This window comes from Rana temporaria, chromosome 13, assembly GCF_905171775.1.
Source record: "Rana temporaria chromosome 13, aRanTem1.1, whole genome shotgun sequence".
NCBI lineage: Eukaryota > Metazoa > Chordata > Amphibia > Anura > Ranidae > Rana > Rana temporaria.
Window position 1 is genome coordinate 53,365,462 of NC_053501.1, and position 18,539 is coordinate 53,384,000.

At 45.4% G+C, this 18,539-nt stretch overlaps 1 protein-coding gene across 1 annotated transcript in view; it reads left to right on the top strand.

Annotated features, from left to right (window-relative positions):
- Positions 1-18,539, top strand: part of RPAP1 (RNA polymerase II associated protein 1) — a 91,723-nt gene that overhangs the window by 25,881 nt on the left and 47,303 nt on the right. The window contains exons 7-11 of the mRNA XM_040332584.1: positions 5,535-5,720; positions 11,571-11,686; positions 13,342-13,440; positions 14,415-14,516; positions 15,258-15,425. Of these exons, the coding sequence (XP_040188518.1) occupies positions 5,535-5,720; positions 11,571-11,686; positions 13,342-13,440; positions 14,415-14,516; positions 15,258-15,425 (671 nt within the window). The remainder of the gene's footprint in view (positions 1-5,534; positions 5,721-11,570; positions 11,687-13,341; positions 13,441-14,414; positions 14,517-15,257; positions 15,426-18,539) is intronic.

An 18,539-nucleotide genomic window follows, 5' to 3' on the forward strand; every position in this document is an offset into this window, starting at 1 on the left:
TCCTCCTCAGAGCCTGCAAGCAGGCAAAACGCTGGCCTCATGGTTCCAGGCTGCAGGCTGCAGTTTGCTGGAACAGAGAGGTCCCTTCCTCCCAAAATCCCCCCCCCCTCCCCCTGTCGGGAGGGGCATTTCCTGTTTGAGGTTGCTGGGGGGGAAGGGCGGGTCAGTGGCTTAAAGGAAGGGGCGGCCCTTCCTTGTTTGTTCCATCAATACTTTGGAACTGAGGAGAAAGACCAGAGCGGTAGCACGGGGCGCCGAGGACACACAGTGGCCAGAAAGGATATTGCAGTCTTCAGAGGACTGTTTTGTCAAGCCTAGAAATAGGCTGTTTCTTTTCCATCTCATAGTTTTTCTTTGCAATACTACTCAGGGGGACAGAATGTTTTTTCTTTCCTGGATTTGAAACAAAAACGAAAAAAAAAAAAAAAAAAAAGTCATCTAGGGGAGAGGAAGCATTTTTTTATCCCCCAAACAGGTGTTTGGACAATTAACTTTTATAGTTCCAAATACCAATAGGTAGCAGGTGTACCTCGGTATTGTACCATGGTATGCCGCTGTTTTCCCTACAGGGAGCCTTGGGGCCATCGGGATCTGGGGCTGGAGCTGACGCGGGTCAGTCCAACCCTAAGATGGTCACGGAGGAGGTATTACTCACCTCTTTAAAAGAGATGCAGAAAAGCATGGGAAAAATGATATCCGCAGCTATGCGGGGCAGTAAGCGGAATAGATCTCCGTCGCCCGAGCGCGGACCCTCAGAAGAGGAGGTCCTTTCCTCAGGGGAATTGGACGACCTCTTGGACACGGACCAAGTAGGTTCAGGGATCGAAGACCCGGATACAGAGGAGTCTGGGGCAGTCTCCCTGAGGGAGAGCTGGTGGATTCAAGGATTGTCGGACTTGGTCCATAGGACATTCAACTTGCCAGTACCAGATCTCCAGGTATCGACGGTTTCAGCTTTGGGCTCACTGAGGGCGCCTCAAAGCAATGCTGTGTTTCCGATCCATCCTCTATTAGAGGGAATTTTGTTCCAAGATTGGAACAAGCCAGATAAGATCTTCTTACCACCTAAAAGGTTCTCTGTCCTATATCCTATGGAAGAAAAATTTTCCAAAAGATGGGCTACTCCTGCAGTGGACGCAGCCATCTCATGTGTTAACAGATCGTTAACATGCCCTGTAGAAAACATACAGGTGTTCAAGGATCCAGTTGATAAGCGCTTGGAAGCACTACTTAAGAACTCCTTCACTACTGCAGGGGCAGTAGTACAGCCAGCTGTGGCTGCGATTGGGGTCGCTCAAGCATTATCGGATCAATTTAAGCAGATGCTTAAACTTATTCCGGCCCAGCAGGCAGAAAAATTTTCGGATGTCCCTAAGGCCATAAGTTTTACGGTAGACGCAATCAAGGATTCTATCCAGCAAGCGTCACGTTTATCGTTATCCCTTATCCATATGAGAAGACTCTTATGGTTAAAAAGCTGGGAGGCTGAGCCCCCATGCAAGAAGCTCCTGGTAGGGTTCCCCTTCCATGGAGGACGACTCTTCGGAGAAGACCTAGATAAATACATTCAGACCATTTCAAACGGCAAGAGTACTCTCTTGCCAACTAAGAAGAAGGTTCAGGGACCTGCGTTTAAACGACAGTATTCCCCTGGGCAGGGGCCCTCTAATGCCAAGCAGTATCGACGGCCTCCTGCAAAAGCAAACTTCGGCTTCAACAGCAGATCACAAGGACAGGCTGTTAGAGGCAAAAGGCAGTGGTTTCGCAAACCAGCAAGACCAGCCCCCAAGCCAACCTTATGAAGGGGCGCCCCCACCCACGAAGGTGGGGGGAAGGCTGCGACTCTTTTCAGAGATTTGGGAAGCCAGCATTCCCGACGAGTGGGTACGGTCTTCCGTGGCCACAGGCTACAAATTAGATTTCCTAAGGTTTCCTCCTCCTCATTTCCAGAAGTCGAGGATTCCAAACGATCCGGAAAAGGGAGCCGCATTAAGATCGGCATTAGATCATCTACTTTCCCAGGAAGTAATAGTAGAGGTACCAGTCCTGGAACAGGGGCTGGGTTTCTACTCCAACCTATTCATCATCCCAAAATCCAATGGAGATGTCAGGCCAATTTTGGACCTAAAGATGGTAAATGCATATCTAAAGATCCGCTCATTTCGGATGGAATCCGTGCGGTCAGCAGCTGCCACACTCCAGAAGGACGACTTCATGGCGTCCATAGACATAAAGGATGCCTACCTTCATGTTCCAATTTATCAGCCACATCAAAGATATCTACGCTTCATGGTGGCTTCGCGTCACTTCCAATTCGTGGCGCTTCCCTTCGGGTTGGCTACGGCCCCCCGGGTGTTCACGAAGGTCCTAGCTCCAATCCTAGCCAAACTAAGGATCCAAGGGGTCACGATCCTAGCATACCTGGACGACCTCCTAGTCATAGATCACTCGTCTCCCGGCTTGGAGCGAGCAGTGGCCCTCACGGTCCAATACCTCGAGAGGTTCGGCTGGGTCCTAAATCGAGAAAAGTCAGCTTTCCAGCCCACAAAGCAGTTGGAATATCTCGGCATGAGATTAGACACAGAACAACAAGGAGTGTTCCTACCTCTGAGGAAGGTAAAAGCCATCAAGGAATTAATCCTACTGGTTCTAAGCAAGAAAGAACCGACTATTCGCCTATGTATGAGGTTACTAGGCAAGATGGTGGCCACATTCGAGGCGGTACCATACGCCCAGAGCCACACTCGCATCCTACAGGCAGCTATCCTGTCAGCATGGAGCAGAAGGCCACAGGCCTTGGATATCCCGTTGCCGCTCTCATCAAGAGTCCGACAAAGTCTGTGTTGGTGGTTAGACCCTCAGAATCTACTGAAGGGGAGGTCTTTCAGCCCAGTGGCTTGGAAGATAGTGACCACAGACGCCAGCCTGACGGGCTGGGGAGCAATTTTGGATGGTTGCACTCGCCAAGGTACTTGGGCAAAGCCAGAGAAGCAGTTGCCCATCAACATCTTGGAGCTCAGAGCTGCTCGACTAGCCCTCAGGGCTTGGACGTCAAAATTGCAGGGGTTCCCGGTGAGAATTCAATCAGACAATGCCACGGCCGTGGCACACATAAATCACCAAGGGGGAACCAGGAGTCAAGCCGCTCAGAGAGAGGTGAGCTTGATTCTTCTATGGGCAGAGGCTCATGTGCCCTGCATATCGGCAATATTCATTCCAGGAGTGGACAACTTTCAGGCGGACTTCTTAAGCCGCCAGACTCTATGGCCGGGGGAATGGTCTCTGCATCCACTAGTCTTTCAAGCACTCTGCCAAAGATGGGGAGTGCCGGACGTGGATATCATGGCATCGAGACTCAACAAGAAACTAGACAGGTTCATGTCCCGCTCAAGGGATCCGATGGCCTGCGGAACTGATGCGTTGGTTTGCCCTTGGCATCAGTTCAAACTTCTTTATGCGTTTCCCCCGCTCCAGTTACTACCCCGCCTGCTGCGCAGGATCCGGGTGGAGCACATACCAGTCATCCTGGTAGCTCCAGCATGGCCCAGAAGGGCATGGTACTCACTAATCTTAAGGATGGTAGTGGGAGACCCTTGGACTCTTCCTCTACGGCCAGACCTGCTATCGCAAGGTCCGATCCTCCACCCTGCCTTACGGCATCTAAATTTGACGGCCTGGAAGCTGAATCCCTGATTCTCAGGGGTAGAGGTCTGTCTCAGAAAGTAATCTCTACCCTAATCAGAGCCAGGAAACCGGTCTCTAGGGTGATTTATTACAGGGTCTGGAAGGCCTATGTAGGCTGGTGTGAGTCCAAGCGATGGCTTTCTCGCAAATTTACCATCGATAGAGTATTAAGTTTTCTCCAGCTAGGAGTGGATAAAGGATTGGCATTAAGCACAATCAAAGGACAGATTTCTGCTCTGTCAGTGTGGTTTCAGCGGCCGCTGGCCACCCACTCGCTGGTTAAGACCTTCCTTCAAGGGGTCTTACGTATTAGACCTCCAGTTAAATCCCCGCTTTGTCCGTGGGATTTAAATCTTGTTCTGTCAAGTTTACAGAAACAACCGTTTGAGCCGTTGGCTGATATTCCTTTGGTTCTACTGACAAGGAAGTTAGTATTTTTGGTTGCCATAGTTTCCGCAAGAAGAGTTTCGGAGCTGGCAGCCTTATCCTGTAAGGAACCATATCTTGTTTTTCATAAGGACAGGGTCGTTCTCCGCCCTCATCCTTCCTTCCTTCCGAAGGTCATATCCAGTTTTCATTTGAACCAGGATTTGGTATTACCATCCTTCTTCCCTAAACCTACTTCCAGAAAGGAAGGGTTGCTGCATACCTTGGATATTGTCAGGGCCATGAAGGCCTATCTTAAAGCTACAAAGAAGATCCGGAAGACAGATGTGCTGTTCATTCTACCGGATGGGCCCAAGAAGGGGCAGGCAGCTGCAAAGTCCACCATTTCTAGGTGGATTAAGCAATTAATCACTCAGGCCTACGGCTTGAAAGGGTTGCCTCCTCCAGTATCATTAAAGGCTCATTCTACTAGAGCCATGGGCGCCTCCTGGGCAGCACACCACCAGATCTCTATGGCTCAAGTTTGCAAGGCGGCAACCTGGTCTTCTGTCCACACGTTTACAAAATTCTACAAGTTGGACGTAAGAAGGAATACTGATACTGCCTTCGGGCAGGCAGTGCTGCAGGCTGCAGTTTGAGACCCTCGGATTCCGGGGGCTCCTCTTGTTCGAGTTAAATTTAAAAATTTTATTTTTCTCAACTAAGTTGGATTTATTATGATTTGAGTATATCTCTAAATTAAATCCTTTTGTCTTGGAGATGTTCTCCCTCCCCTCATTGTAAGCATTGCTTTGGGACATCCCATATAGTAATGAATGCCGCTCTGTGTCCCGTGATGTACGATAAAGAAAAAGAGATTTTTAATACAGCTTACCTGTAAAATCTTTTTCTTGGAGTACATCACGGGACACAGAGCTCCCACCCCTCTTTTTTGAGGACCATTTTGGGAGGCATACTGCTTGCTACAAAACTGAGGTACTCCTCCTATGGGAGGGGGTTATATAGGGAGGGGCATTTCCTGTTTGAGATTGCCAGTGTCTACACCTGAAGGTACTCCATATAACCCATATAGTAATGAATGCCGCTCTGTGTCCCGTGATGTACTCCAAGAAAAAGATTTTACAGGTAAGCTGTATTAAAAATCTCTTTTTTCCTCATTCACTAAAGAATCTGTGTGATGTTTTCTTTGATTTGGGTGATGTCATTATGAATTTGAAGTTGAAAGAGTAAAGGATTTTATAATGAGAAATCCATTTTATTATCCAGCTCATCTTCCAAATATTTGTTGGGCAAATTTACAGACTGAATAATTCATGCCAACGGTCTAATAACTCATTCGGAAAAAAAGCCCACTGTGTGTCTAATAGATTTTGGTTGTCAATGCATTGGCAAAGTAATGCTTGAAGGCGTTGCATTCATGATAATTTTTCATTTTTTTTTTTTTTATGTAATTTTTCTTTAAGATCCCAAGTTGGTTGCATTCTTGAGATCAAAAGGTAAAGACCCAACCCCCAAGGAGGATTCTAGTGCCAGTGACACAGCAGGTGGTCCCCAGACTGTCAGCTATGAATCTTTTGGTTCTGCTGCAATGACACAAGAATCGGTGGAGATTCCTGAAGAAAGAGAAGACAATAAAACTGCTTTGTCAGGTAATCCTTCACCATCATGACAGAACCTCTGCAAAGCTGATTAATCGCACTAAGTAGTGGGTATGAATTCAGCATAAGAAGTGAATGCTTAAGTAATAGACTTTGTTTCCTGCATTCCTCTGTGCCCCCACTGTAATGGTCTTAATCTTCCTTATACCCATAAAAATTGAACATCTATAATATATTGTTACTGAACTATATCATTATTCATCAATCAGTGACAGAGGATTTATTCCTTACTGCTGGCACATCACTTTGATCACGGAGTGTACAGTATACATTGAATCGATGATTAAGCTAGTTTGTGCTCTTATGTAGGTTTGATAGCAAGTGCTAGACTTCCTTATGAGCTTAAAGTAGAACTCCAAGCATTTATGGACCCCCGTAAAGTACATTTTGACAGGTCCCTGCTGCCACTTCCAGGAGATGGCGCCGCCCCTCGAAAGTTCAGCCCCCCCTCCTCTTTTCTTCCGCCGCCAGGCCATTTAGGAAGCGCAGCGTGCTTCACACATGTGAAGTAGGGAGCGTCCGAGAAGCCAAAAGGCTTCATTGCCATTTTCCTAGTGGAGATGGCGGCGGCAGCAGCACCCGACAGCCGTTCTGAAAAACAGCTGGGGTGCTGACATTGCGGGCTCCCTCGACAGGTAAGTTTACATATATCAAAAGTCAGCCGCTACAGTATTTGTAGCTGCTGACTTTAATTATTATTTTTTTTCCCAGGCTGGAACTCCTCTTTAAAGTGGAAGTAAACTTCCATCTCTGACTTTTCCCTATAGGTAAGCTTATAATAAGGCTTACCTATAGGTAGTGTAAGCATCTCCTACACATGCACCGTTTAGGAGATATTTACTGTAAATGCAGCCATTGACATCACTGCCGCATGCGCTCTGAAGGAACGGCCACCCAGGTTAATCTTTTAAAGCCCTGTGCTGTAAACGGCCACAGTCACAGAGCCGGAGTCCACGAACCCAGAAGCAAGACTGTTGAAGATGGGAGCGCCTGAAGCTCAGACATCTCTGAGCTGGAAGGGCTTTGTTTTAAGATAAAACAAAAAAAAATCCAGCAGTTTACAACCGCTTACATTTTTTTTAAATTAGTATCAGTGTGTTTTAGCTAGGACAAAAAAAAAAAAGTAAAATGCGCACTTTTGTTTTTGAGATGTACTACAGATTCAAACAACAAATATATATATATATTGTATGTGGTATCACGGTGATCATCGGGAGAAGGAGGCTTTATTTTGGGTTGTTCTTGGCTTAAAGCGGAACTAAAGGGATTTATATTCGGCTTTCACTGGAACCGGCATCTTCTCCTATGTAAAAAAATAAATTAAAAAAACACTAATAAATGACCTCCTATATAAAAAGTGTAAGCAGCAAAACCTTCCGTGAGACATATACACAGTACACCAACATGAAAATAAATAGAATTGCGCTAATCAAGCAAATATGATAAATTAATATTAAACAGTTTACAAGTATTGTGATAATATGTTCTTGGTGTCGATCTCCACCATCTTTGTAGTGATTTTAAACATCAGTGTCCCCACCAACAGCTGAAAAACTCACTTACCAGCTCCTGTGGACACATCATTACAGGGTGGTGTTTGTACTTGTGGCTTTAGCCCAGCCAAGGCCTTTCTCCAAATCTGGTTGCACAGGATCACCACTTGGCATGTGTTACATGTAAGGATTTGGTGCTTGCTCTGGGTGCGCTGTATCCATTGCCAGGCTTTTCCCTGCAACTGATTGCAATGTTCTTCTACGATTTATCTGGCAAAGCGAACCTTCTTGTGCTGCAATATCCACACTGCTCTCTGTTACCAGAGCTTATGATATATAAAATTATTATACACCATGGCAGCGGAAAAGTTCCACAATCAAAAATCCCAGTACATTATTCAAAATGAAGAAATAATGCAGATTTTTAAGGCACCACGTACACAAATGAATTTATTAAAATAACCATTTATTACAAATATCCATTAAAATTATCAAATAAAATGTAGATGAGCATTTTATTTAATAATTGTAATGGATATATGTAATGTCCATTTAACCACTTCCCGCCCGCCAATGACAGCCGTGTGAAATCACGGCTGATCACGATGTCAATAGGAAAAGCCGGTAATCGGCTTTCCCTCACTCGTGTCTGTCAGACGCGAGTAGAGGAGAGCCGATCGGCTGCTCCTGTGACATGGGGGGGTGTGTGCTGATCGATCATCAGCACAGCCCCCCCGAGGATGCCCACTGGGCCACCAGGGATGTCCACTGGACCACCAGGGATGGCCATATAGACCACCAGAAATGTAAAAAATAAATAAAGGATGCCACCCTAGACCACCAGGGATGAGGAGGACACAGAAAATGGATGCCAATCAGTGCCGCAATGAATGCCAATCAGTGCCCACAATGGGCATCACTGATTGGCAGGCATTGTTTGGCACTGATTGGCATCCATTAGTACAACACATACAATAGTGCCCATCTATGCCCATCCGTGCCGCCTATCAGTGCCCATCCATGCCGCCTATCAGTGCCCATCCATGCCGCCTATCAGTGCCCATCCATGCCGCCTATCAGTGCCCATCCATGCCGCCTATCAGTGCCCATCCATGCCGCCTATCAGTGCCCATCCATGCCGCCTATAAGTGCCCGTCCGTGCCGCCTATCTGTGCCCGTCCGTGCCACCTATCCGTGCCCAGCTGTGCTGCCTATCTGTGCCACCTATCTGTGCCCATGCGTGCTGCCTATCCTAGCCCATCCATGCCGCCTATCCGTGCCGCCTATCAGTGCCCATCCGTGCCGCCCATCCGTGCCGCATATTAGTGCCCATCAATGCCACCACATCAGTGCCACCTCATCTGTGCCCATCAGTGCCGCCTTATCAGTGCCCGTCAGTGCAGTGCCCATCAGTGAAGGAGAAAACGTACTTATTTACTGAATCGTGTGTACGGGGCAACATAGTCACCTTTACTCTCTCACCTTTTTATATTGCAGGAAACACTCACATTTTTCTGGCAAATTTGTGATTTTTTGCACATTCCTGTAATCCCCTGCCTGAATTTATGCTGGAAATGTTCTACTTTGAAAAACACATTATTCATTATGGACAGCATAGCACTTTATGTACAGTTATTTGGAGGCCTAAATTTTGTCTTATTTATGTTCGTTTTTGGCAGTAATACAAAAATAAAACAATAACTCTAATCCCATAACAAGAAGAACGTCAAGGACATATTTTTTGCAGAACAGGGAAGACAAGTCAGGATTTACATCTAACTGTTTTTGTTCTTCGGTCATCATAAATTGCTAAGAGGCTCCAAATGTTGACAACCTTTAAAATGATGGCTTTCAGTTGAAACTAATCTGATAAAAATCTGTATGTGCATTCATTGCAACAAAACAAGTCTTATTGCTATCACACCCCGTGGCACTTCTTTTGTTATTTTGCTAGGGAGATGCATTTTATCAGTCCCAAATGGACCAGGCTTGGAACATCTGTAGTATTTTGAATAATATTTTTATTACATATTCATTTTTATGACTTTAAAGTGGTATTAAAGATTCAGTGCCCCCAATAGCAAGCTTCTTGCTATGGGGGCACTGGTGCGTGTTTTATCCCTGCTTTTCAAGTCCTGCTCTATGCATCCATAAGACACACAGAGCCGTGGCTTGGCCCCACTCCTCACATTTTACTCATTGGCTCACTGGCCATGATTGACAGCAGCGGGAGCCAGTGTCTCAGCCAATGAGGAGAGGGAGTCCCGGGACAGACGAGGCTCCTGTGGACATTGCTGGACTGAGAAGGGTCTTGGCTGAGTATTGGGGGGGCTGTGATGGGAGCTGCACAGAGAGGGTTTTTTTTACCTTCATGCATAGAATGCATGAAGGTAAAAAAAACAGCTTTTGCCTTTACAACCACTTTAAAGTAACTCATCCTAACACCAGCGCACACAGAATCTGGTGCAGCTGTGCATAGTAACCAATCGGCTTCTAACTTCAACTTTTTCAGTTAAGCTTTGCCAATAAAACCTGAAAGCTGGTTGGTTTTCATGCAGATGTGCACCATATTCTGTGTTTAGCATATTACCAGTTTTAGTAAATCCAAATTGATTGCCTTATGGCAATGTTATACTACAGGACTGTGCCACAACTGTGAGCTCCACTGTTGTAGTGCAGTCCCATTGATCTCAATGGGCAAATTTGACAGGCAGAGCCACCTGTCAACTGCTGCAGCTGTAAAGCAAAGCATCCCAGATGTGGCATGTGTACAGCCATGTCGGGCTGTAATGTTACAATTCAGGCGAGTACCTGTGGGGAAGGGGGGCTGGTGGTAAAACCACAGCTCTGCGGCCTGTCTTTACTGCCTCCCTGGCTGCATGCATGTGTGTGAGACTCAGAAACCAAGTGATCTACACCACCTAGGGTTTTTATGACATGAAGTAGCTGTACTGTTTTTTTTTTTTATATAAAAAAAAAAAAAAAAAAATGACAAGAAGACTTTTCTTAAAGGGGAGTTCCACCCACAATTTCACTTTTTAAATATAAATACCCCTGTAATACACAAGCTTAATGTATTCTAGTAAAGTTAGTCTGTAAACTAAGGTCCGTTTTGTTAGGTTGTTACAGCATTTAAATAGTTTATAATCTAGAAATAGACCGTGGCCATCTTAAGTGTGGGCATCATGAAGCCAGACTGTATGACTTCCTGGATTTCAGCTTTGCATATCTCGCACATGCTCAGTGCACAAGCAATGTAATAGGTTTCAGTCAGGTTTGCAAGGACTACTGGGAAACATGATGACTATCCCAGAAACCCTTGCAAATAGCCTAGGCAAATAAGGAGGAGGAAGTAATGAAGGACTACAAAATAAAGGTATTTACAAGCAACAAATTAAATAAAAATTGTCCATTCTGAACACTATGAGATTAGAGCAGTGTTTCTCAACTCCAGTCTTCGGGGCGCACCAACAGGTCTTGTTTTCAGGCTTTCCATTATTGTGCACAGGTGATTTTATCAGTTTCACTGCCTTAGTAATTACCACAGCAGTTTGATCTGAGGGAAATCCTGAAAACATGACCTGTTGGTGCGCCCCGAGGACTGGAGTTGAGAAACACTGGATTAGAGCATGCAGCACAGACAAACATAAAAAAATGGGTGGAACTCCACTTTAAATTCAGAATGATAGTGTTAAGTATCAATTTTTCGTGATAGATTTACTTTAGATTTTTGTGAAACTGAGGGTTGTCCTGGACAGTTATGTGGAACTACCAATTCACTTGATTAATTATGTGTGTTAGTTCTTTATTTTTTTTGCATATGAGCTTTGTATATGGATTTTGTGTTGGTGTTATTTAATGCATTTTGATTGTTCTTTAAAGAAATATATATTTGGAATAGCGTGGTTTGCTGGGATTAGGTCTTATTGTGCAATTTGTACCTCTTGCAAGTCTATGGAGCGTCGGATGTCAGCGGTGACCATGTCCGCTGACTTTCGATCCGCTAAAATCAGACGTATGGCGATACGTCGCCATCGATCCTGGCGGATCAGAGAGGATGAGATCTGATGACAGCATGTCCGTTTTCGTCCGATCTCTCCATAGACAAGCAGCGGCGCTCGACAAGCCCCTCCCCGCTCAGTAAGCAGAGAAGGACCTGTCATCCTCCGGCTCAGCGGAGATCAACGGAGAGATCTCCCGCTGAGCTGGCGGACTAGTGGCAATGGATCCGCCTCGTGTGAATGAGGCCTCATGGGTTCACTCTCATTGTATTCTTTAAAAATGTTTTATATTGATGATCTCCTGTAATACATTTGTATTGAATAATATTTTATCTTATTTAATATAGTTGATGATCTTCCAGTAAAGCCTCAAAAGGAATGGGTACACATGGGTACAGTGGAGTTTGAGAAACTGGAGTGGATAAAGGATCTGCCACAATCTCGACAAAAGAAAACAAAAAAGGTATTATATGACTATTTTGCATCTTTAATTTCCAGGCTGCATTCACGCCTCAGCGTTTTGAATCGTAGACAGAATTTCCGCAATTTCAAAGAGGCGAGGTGTGAATGACAACCGCAAAACACACATTTGAGATGCCATTTATATGAATGGCATGGCACCTTATATCGCGGTGCGGTTCTGCTGCGGTTGTCGCGCTGCAATCACAGCGATCCGCATAGCATGAAGCTTGTCACCCAAAAAAAGTTCAGGAGTTACTTTTGAGCGACATGCTTCATGTAATATAGGTTGCCGTGATTGCAGCGTGGTTTATTGTGCCAGAACCACACCGTGATTTCCGGTGCCAGTCAAAGGAATAGCATCTCAAATGTGTGTTCTGTGATTTGTCATTCACCTGCCTGAGATTCAAAACGCTGAGGCGTGAATACAGTCTTGCAGCCCAGTTTATCCTCCAAATAAAACCGAAAAACCCCATTGCACTTTAAATACTACTGTATTACCTTAGAATGGAGCTGGGCATTTTTAACTGATCTGTTTTTGCTTATTTTTGCTACAGTCGTAGTATTGTCAACTTTCTGATCTTTAAATTGGGTCTAAATGTAATCCCCCCCCCCCCCCCCCAAAATTAAAAACTTTTACTTTCCTGCTCTGTGCAGTGGTATTGCAAAGAGTGTCCTGTTGCTTCCTCTTCTAGGGTCCCCCATATGCAATCTCTGCTCCTCCTCTTCTCCGAGCTGTCCCCTTAAGCTGATTATCTCCACACACAGAGAATCCTCAGACTGACACAGTATCAGCCAGTTTATGAAGCTGCGATCTGAGCACTTCACTGGCGATCTTCTTCAGAATTCACACTCCCCGATTCACCATCTCAGAGGTGGTGAAAAGGGAATCCCGGGGGTTCTGAGGAGGAAGGAGGAAGATTTTTAACTTCCTTCTACCTCGTTCAGACCCCCCAACACTGTAACCATGTCCCCCTGTAATATTTATGTGTATAAATATATATAATGTGTGTGTGTGTGTGTGTGTATGTGTATGTAATATATATATATATATATATATATGTATGTGTGTGTGTGTGTGTGTGTATGTGTATATATATATATATATATATATATATATATATATATATATATATATATATATATATATATATATATATATATATATATATATATATATATAGTGTGTGTGTACATATATATATTATTTATGTAGGGGGACTCGTTATTTTAATTACATTACCCACGCCGTCTGTCAGTGTACTGAGAGGTGATAATTTATCACCGCTCAATAAACTGACATCTCGGTGTTTCAGTGAATTTCTGTTACTGCAATCTCGTAAAGTCTCGCGAGATTCCAGTATCGGGGGCCGTTCTCTACTGTTTGAAGCATTGGTAGATCACTTCACTCCCCCAAGGGTGAAACAATCTTCCCCGCTTCATAAACAGGCACACAGAGGAGAAAAATCTCCTCTGTGAATGCTGGAGAACGAAGCAGTGAATAGATTTCACTGTTTCATAAAAGGACACCTTAATCATCTTTTTTCAAGGTGTGATAGTATGTTATGTCAATCAGCATGGGTGCTCATTGTATATTGCATTATACTGAATTTCTTTTTCACTTTTCTCATATAACACTGACAGGTTATATTTTTATAGGGTATGCAGGCTCGATTCAGTCTTACGGGAGATCTGATACCTCAAGATAAAGAGATTCCTACACATATGGGCCTACACCACCATGGAGAGGAGGCAGAGGTGAGCTGATATTCAGTTGTGCACATTGTATTCCATATTTGACTTTACTGACACTCACTGATCTATACCTAGACTTTGCTGTCACAAAAAAAGAACACCAACTAGCATTTTTTAAGAAATGTAAAATTTGTAGACTTGAATTCAGGTCAGGTGACCAGCACTAAAAGCTAAAACTGTATGGTTGGGTATTAGACAGATGTTGCTCGTAGGGGAGGAACATCTTTTTTGAGTCCTGCCACCTATTGGCTGCATACTTGTTCCAAGTTAGTGATTGGTGTCAGGACTCATTGAATAGTCTGGCGGTCACATAATTTCTATAGAGTAATGGTCATCCAAACTGCGGCCCTTTGCTTGCCTTTATCTGGCTCTTGGGGTGCTATTCCTCACACGGGCTCCAGTGACTGGGCACAGTTCCTTCTACGACATCAGCGATGGGGCATTGATCCTCCCACTGACACCAACGATGGGGCATTGATCCTCCCACTGACACCAACGATGGGGCATTATTTCTCCCACTGACACCAACGATGGGGCATTATTTCTCCCACTGACACCAACGATGGGGCATTATTTCTCCCACTGACACCAGCGATGGGGCATTATTTCTCCCACTGACACCAGCGATGGGGCATTATTTCTCCCACTGACACCAGCAATGGGGCACTATTTCTTCTACCGACACCAATGCAGGGGCACTGTTCCTTCCACTGACACCAATGATGGAGCAGTATTCCTCACCCAAAAACAAAGATGGGACATTGTTTACTTCCACTGATACCAGGACTATTTCTACTCCCACTGACCCGCAGTCCGGCCCCTCTAAAGTCTGAAATATAGTAAACTGGCCCTTTGTTTAGAAAGTCTGGAGACCCCCTGCTATAGAGAATACACACAAGCATTACCCACTAACTTCCCCCTCCATAACAAGTTTGCTTTGTGATTTATTTTTTCCTTGTTTTTTTTTTCCCCTGAAGAGAGCTGGTTATTCCCTTCAGGAACTCTTCCATCTTTCTCGCAGCCAATTCATTCAGCAGAGGACTTTATCATTGCAAGTTCTTGGCCGTATTGTAAAGAAGGTAAGGGAAATTTACTTTTAATATTTTTATGAACTGACATATTACTATATTTATTATTTGTATAAAGTGTATATTTAACATGTAATGTGTTCATTAGATACTGGGCTGTCTGTTTTTATTTTTCTTAGACCAGGGTTCTACTGTAAAGTGATACTAAAGTCTTGTTTTTTTTTTTTTTTTTCCGTTAAAAATAACAAACATGTTATACCTACCTGCTCTGTGCAGTGGTTTGGCACAGAGCAGCCCAGATCCTTCCCTTCACAGGTCCCTTGCTGGTGGTGCTCCTGGCCCCTCCCTCCTGTTGTGTGCCCCCCACAGCAAGCGGCTTGCTATGGGGGCACCCGAGCCGAGCTGCAGCTCTTTGTGTCCATTCAGACACCGAGCCACATCCCGGCCCTGCCCCCTCTCTATCTCATTAGCTCACTGACTTTGATGGACAGCAGCGGGCGCCAATGGCACCACATTGCTGTTTCAGCCAATGAGGAGGGGAGTCCCGGACAGCCAAGTTTCTCGTGCAACATCGCTGGATCTGGATGGACCTCAGTTAAGTATTGGTATAGAATGCATTGAGATAAAAAATCTTCTGTCTTTACAACCACTTTAATATTTGTACTATTTTATTGTAGTGGCTTTTTACACAATAGGGCAAAGAGAAATGTTTGATTCCTGCTTTGATATCACTGGAAAGAACAGGAATTGTTGATTACTGATCAATCTGTGCTCTCGTCTGCTGTCTTCTAGGCTAAGCAAGGGGAGTTTTCTTCTGCCCTAAAGGGAAGTGTGCTTCGTTTGCTCCTGGATGCCGGATTCCTCTTCCTACTGCGTTTCTCTATAGATGATAACATAGACAATGTCATTTCTGCATCAGTTGGCGCTTTTCATGCTTTGCTGGTGTCCCCAGATGATGAGGTATAATATATATATTTTTTTTACATTTTTAGTTATGTTTGCAAAACATAAAGAAGAAAACTGTGTGAATGTTTCATGCTTTAAATACCATTGGCTTTTTGAGGTCATAAACCAGGCAAGCATCTGTGTTGGACTGCCAACGAGTAAGGTCTAACCTACTTCATTATACCATTATAGATTTAGCTACAATCAGAACCAACGGTACTTTTATTTTGCTTTTTTCATTTTGGCTTAATTTTAATACATAAATAGTTGAAAAATATAATAAGTGCAACACTTAAAGCGTTTGTTACCCTAAAAAAAAATAAAAAATTGATCCTTTTTCCTTAAAGCATGTTATACAGCACAGTGCTTGTGCTTTGCAATTTGGCCCCCTGTATCACCTGAAATATCTGGCTTATGCTGCCTGATTCTGCCCTCCCCCCTATAAACTGTGGTTAGTTTACATGCCTTCGTCATCCGCAGCTCTCCTCTCTGCTCTCCCCCATCCTCTTTCCCATCCTCTTCCCCCCTTCCCTCCCTGCCTGTCAACTCTGTCCACTACTCAGCCCTCCCTTCATGCTTCTGTCAGAACTATAGTATAAGCATGCCATCCCCTCTGTTAAATAACGATATGTGTCCCAGTGTCTGTGCTGTACAAAATATGCTGTTTTCTACCTTATATCGGAGCTACTCCCGGCGCTCACGTGACCGCTTGGCTCTTTTCTTTCTCCTTCCCTCCTCCCCGCCTGATGTCAGCAGGAGTTCTCAGCCCCTCCCACTAAAAGGGGGGGAGGGGAAAGCCCACAGCCAAATCAAAGGAATACAATTATAGGCTTGGAGCTCAGTAGGGTCAGTCAGTGTGTAGGGTCCCCACACACGCTCATACTTCATAGGGCACCCTCTATTCATGTACGTCAATTTGTACAGAGGCAATACAGCATTAACTGAGTCTATCCAAGCCCCCACCGTAGGAGGAGCCCTGGAAGTCCATTTGAACAAAATCACCTTTCTTTCTCGTACATCACGGGACACAGAGCAGCATATTCATTACTATGTGGGTTATATGGAGTACCTTCAGGTGATGGACACTGGCAATCTCAAACAGGAAGTGCCCCTCCCTATATAACCCCCTCCCATAGGAGGAGTACCTCAGTTTTTTCGCCAGTGTCTTAGGTGTTGGTCATGGAATAGCTTGTCTCCTACATCCTTGGGATCAAGGCAGGCTAACCGGATCTGTCCAAGGTGCCTCAGAGCCAAAGTGGACAGTACCCGGGCCCCAAACCGTGGGGTTTTGCCCATAATGCTTCTCTTTTTAGAGAGCTGGACCCTGGGCCCAGGACTTAGAACCTCTGCGGTACCTAAGGTAACCTGTTTGCCAGGGTGCTATATGGGCCCAGGACAGTGGGTTCCTTTTAGGACCCCAGGGCCTGAAGGTCTAGTACGCCACCCACGGAGATGGGGGAAGATTGGACCGCTTGCTATGCAAAGTCCTGCGGCATGGAGCAGGTAAGAAAGGGGGGGCCTGCGGGACTTGGTTCGTCGGCAGGCTCTCTAGGGAGATCTTTGGGGGATGTGCCTGAGTATGCTCTTGCATTGGCAGTTTTTGGGCCACTATGTCTATCAAAGAGACAGGATGGTCTATGTATGGGCTCCCATGTGTGATCTTCCTAAAGATATGTGTTGCATTGTAAATTGTCTGCTGGGCGCTGGGTTGGGAAAGGAGCTGTGTGTTAGCTATGCTTTCCCAGGACTGGGGGGTCAGTGACTCACCTGAGGCCTTACCTGTCTGGGTGCCGTGCGGTGTCCTCCTCCAGCATGTCAGACGCTTCCGGCGTGGCCCCATCCTCCGCAACACGGGCGCGCGCGCGGGCGCGCGCCCTGTAATATAGGCGCAGGGTGATGATTCGCGCCGTTGTGGAGAAAGAGGGGCGGGACATCTAGTCTCATAAAAGGAAGGGGCGGCCCTTCCTCTATGCTGTGTAGCTCAGTTGCTTGCTGAGCTTGAAGGAGGAGGACGCAGAGCGGCTGCAGTGCGGCTGAGGGCACCCAGTGGCGCAAGGAAGTATTGCAGTTCTGGTGAACAGAACTAGCTGTGTGGTTACTAGCCTAAAAAATTCCTTATACAGCAGATGGATACTTGCAATTTTTTGAGGGAAGACAGCATGTTTTCATAAAAAAAAAAAAAAAAAAAAAAATATAGGAAACATACTGGTCTTCCCGTTTTGGTTTTTGGACGTTAATTATTAATACCGTTCCCTAAAACCGTACTATTTCTTTCTCCTAGCTACAACCATCAAGGGTTGTAAGCAGGGGTACCTCGGTATTGTACCATGGCTTCCAAAGGTTCAGGATCAGGGGGTACAAAAGAAAGGGGCCCCCCCTCAGATTCTGACGGTTCAGATCGGCCTATGCCGGTACTTTCCCCACAGGTTATTACACCATTGGGCACCTTGGTTAAGCCATTAGGGAGATCTGGTGCTGAGGCTACATCAGATCCACCCAACCCTGTGTTTATCACAGAGAGTATGCTAGCCACCTCCTTGGAGGGGCTAGAGAAAAGATTGGCGGCTATGATAGCCAAATCTACACCGGGTAAAAAGCGGACTAGGCTCCGTCGCCTGAGTGTGGACCCTCAGATGCTGAGGTTCTCTCCCCGGGGGGATTTGAGTTGCAGGAGGATCATTTGGACCGGGACCAAATTGGTTCAGAGGTTGAGGGGTCGGCTAATGAAGAGCCTTGCTCGGCCTCCCAAGCGGAAAGCTTCTGGGTTCATTCTCTGACAGACATGGTCCACTTGGCGTTTAATTTGCCTTTGCCGGAACCTCAGGGTCCGGCCGTATCATCTTTAGGCTCTTTAAAAACGCCTCGCAGTAGCGCTGTTTTTCCAGTCCATCCTCTTTTAGAGGAAGTAATCTTCCAGGATTGGGCACGACCAGACAGAATCTTTTTACCACCTAAAAAATTTTCCGTCGTCTATCCTATGGAAGAAAAATTTGCCAAAAAGTGGACTCTCCCAGTGGTGGATGCCGCCATCTCCTGTGTAAATAAGTCCTTGACTTGCCCGGTAGAAAACATACAGGTGTTTAAAGAACCGGTTGATAAGCGTTTGGAGACGCTTTTAAAAGCATCCTT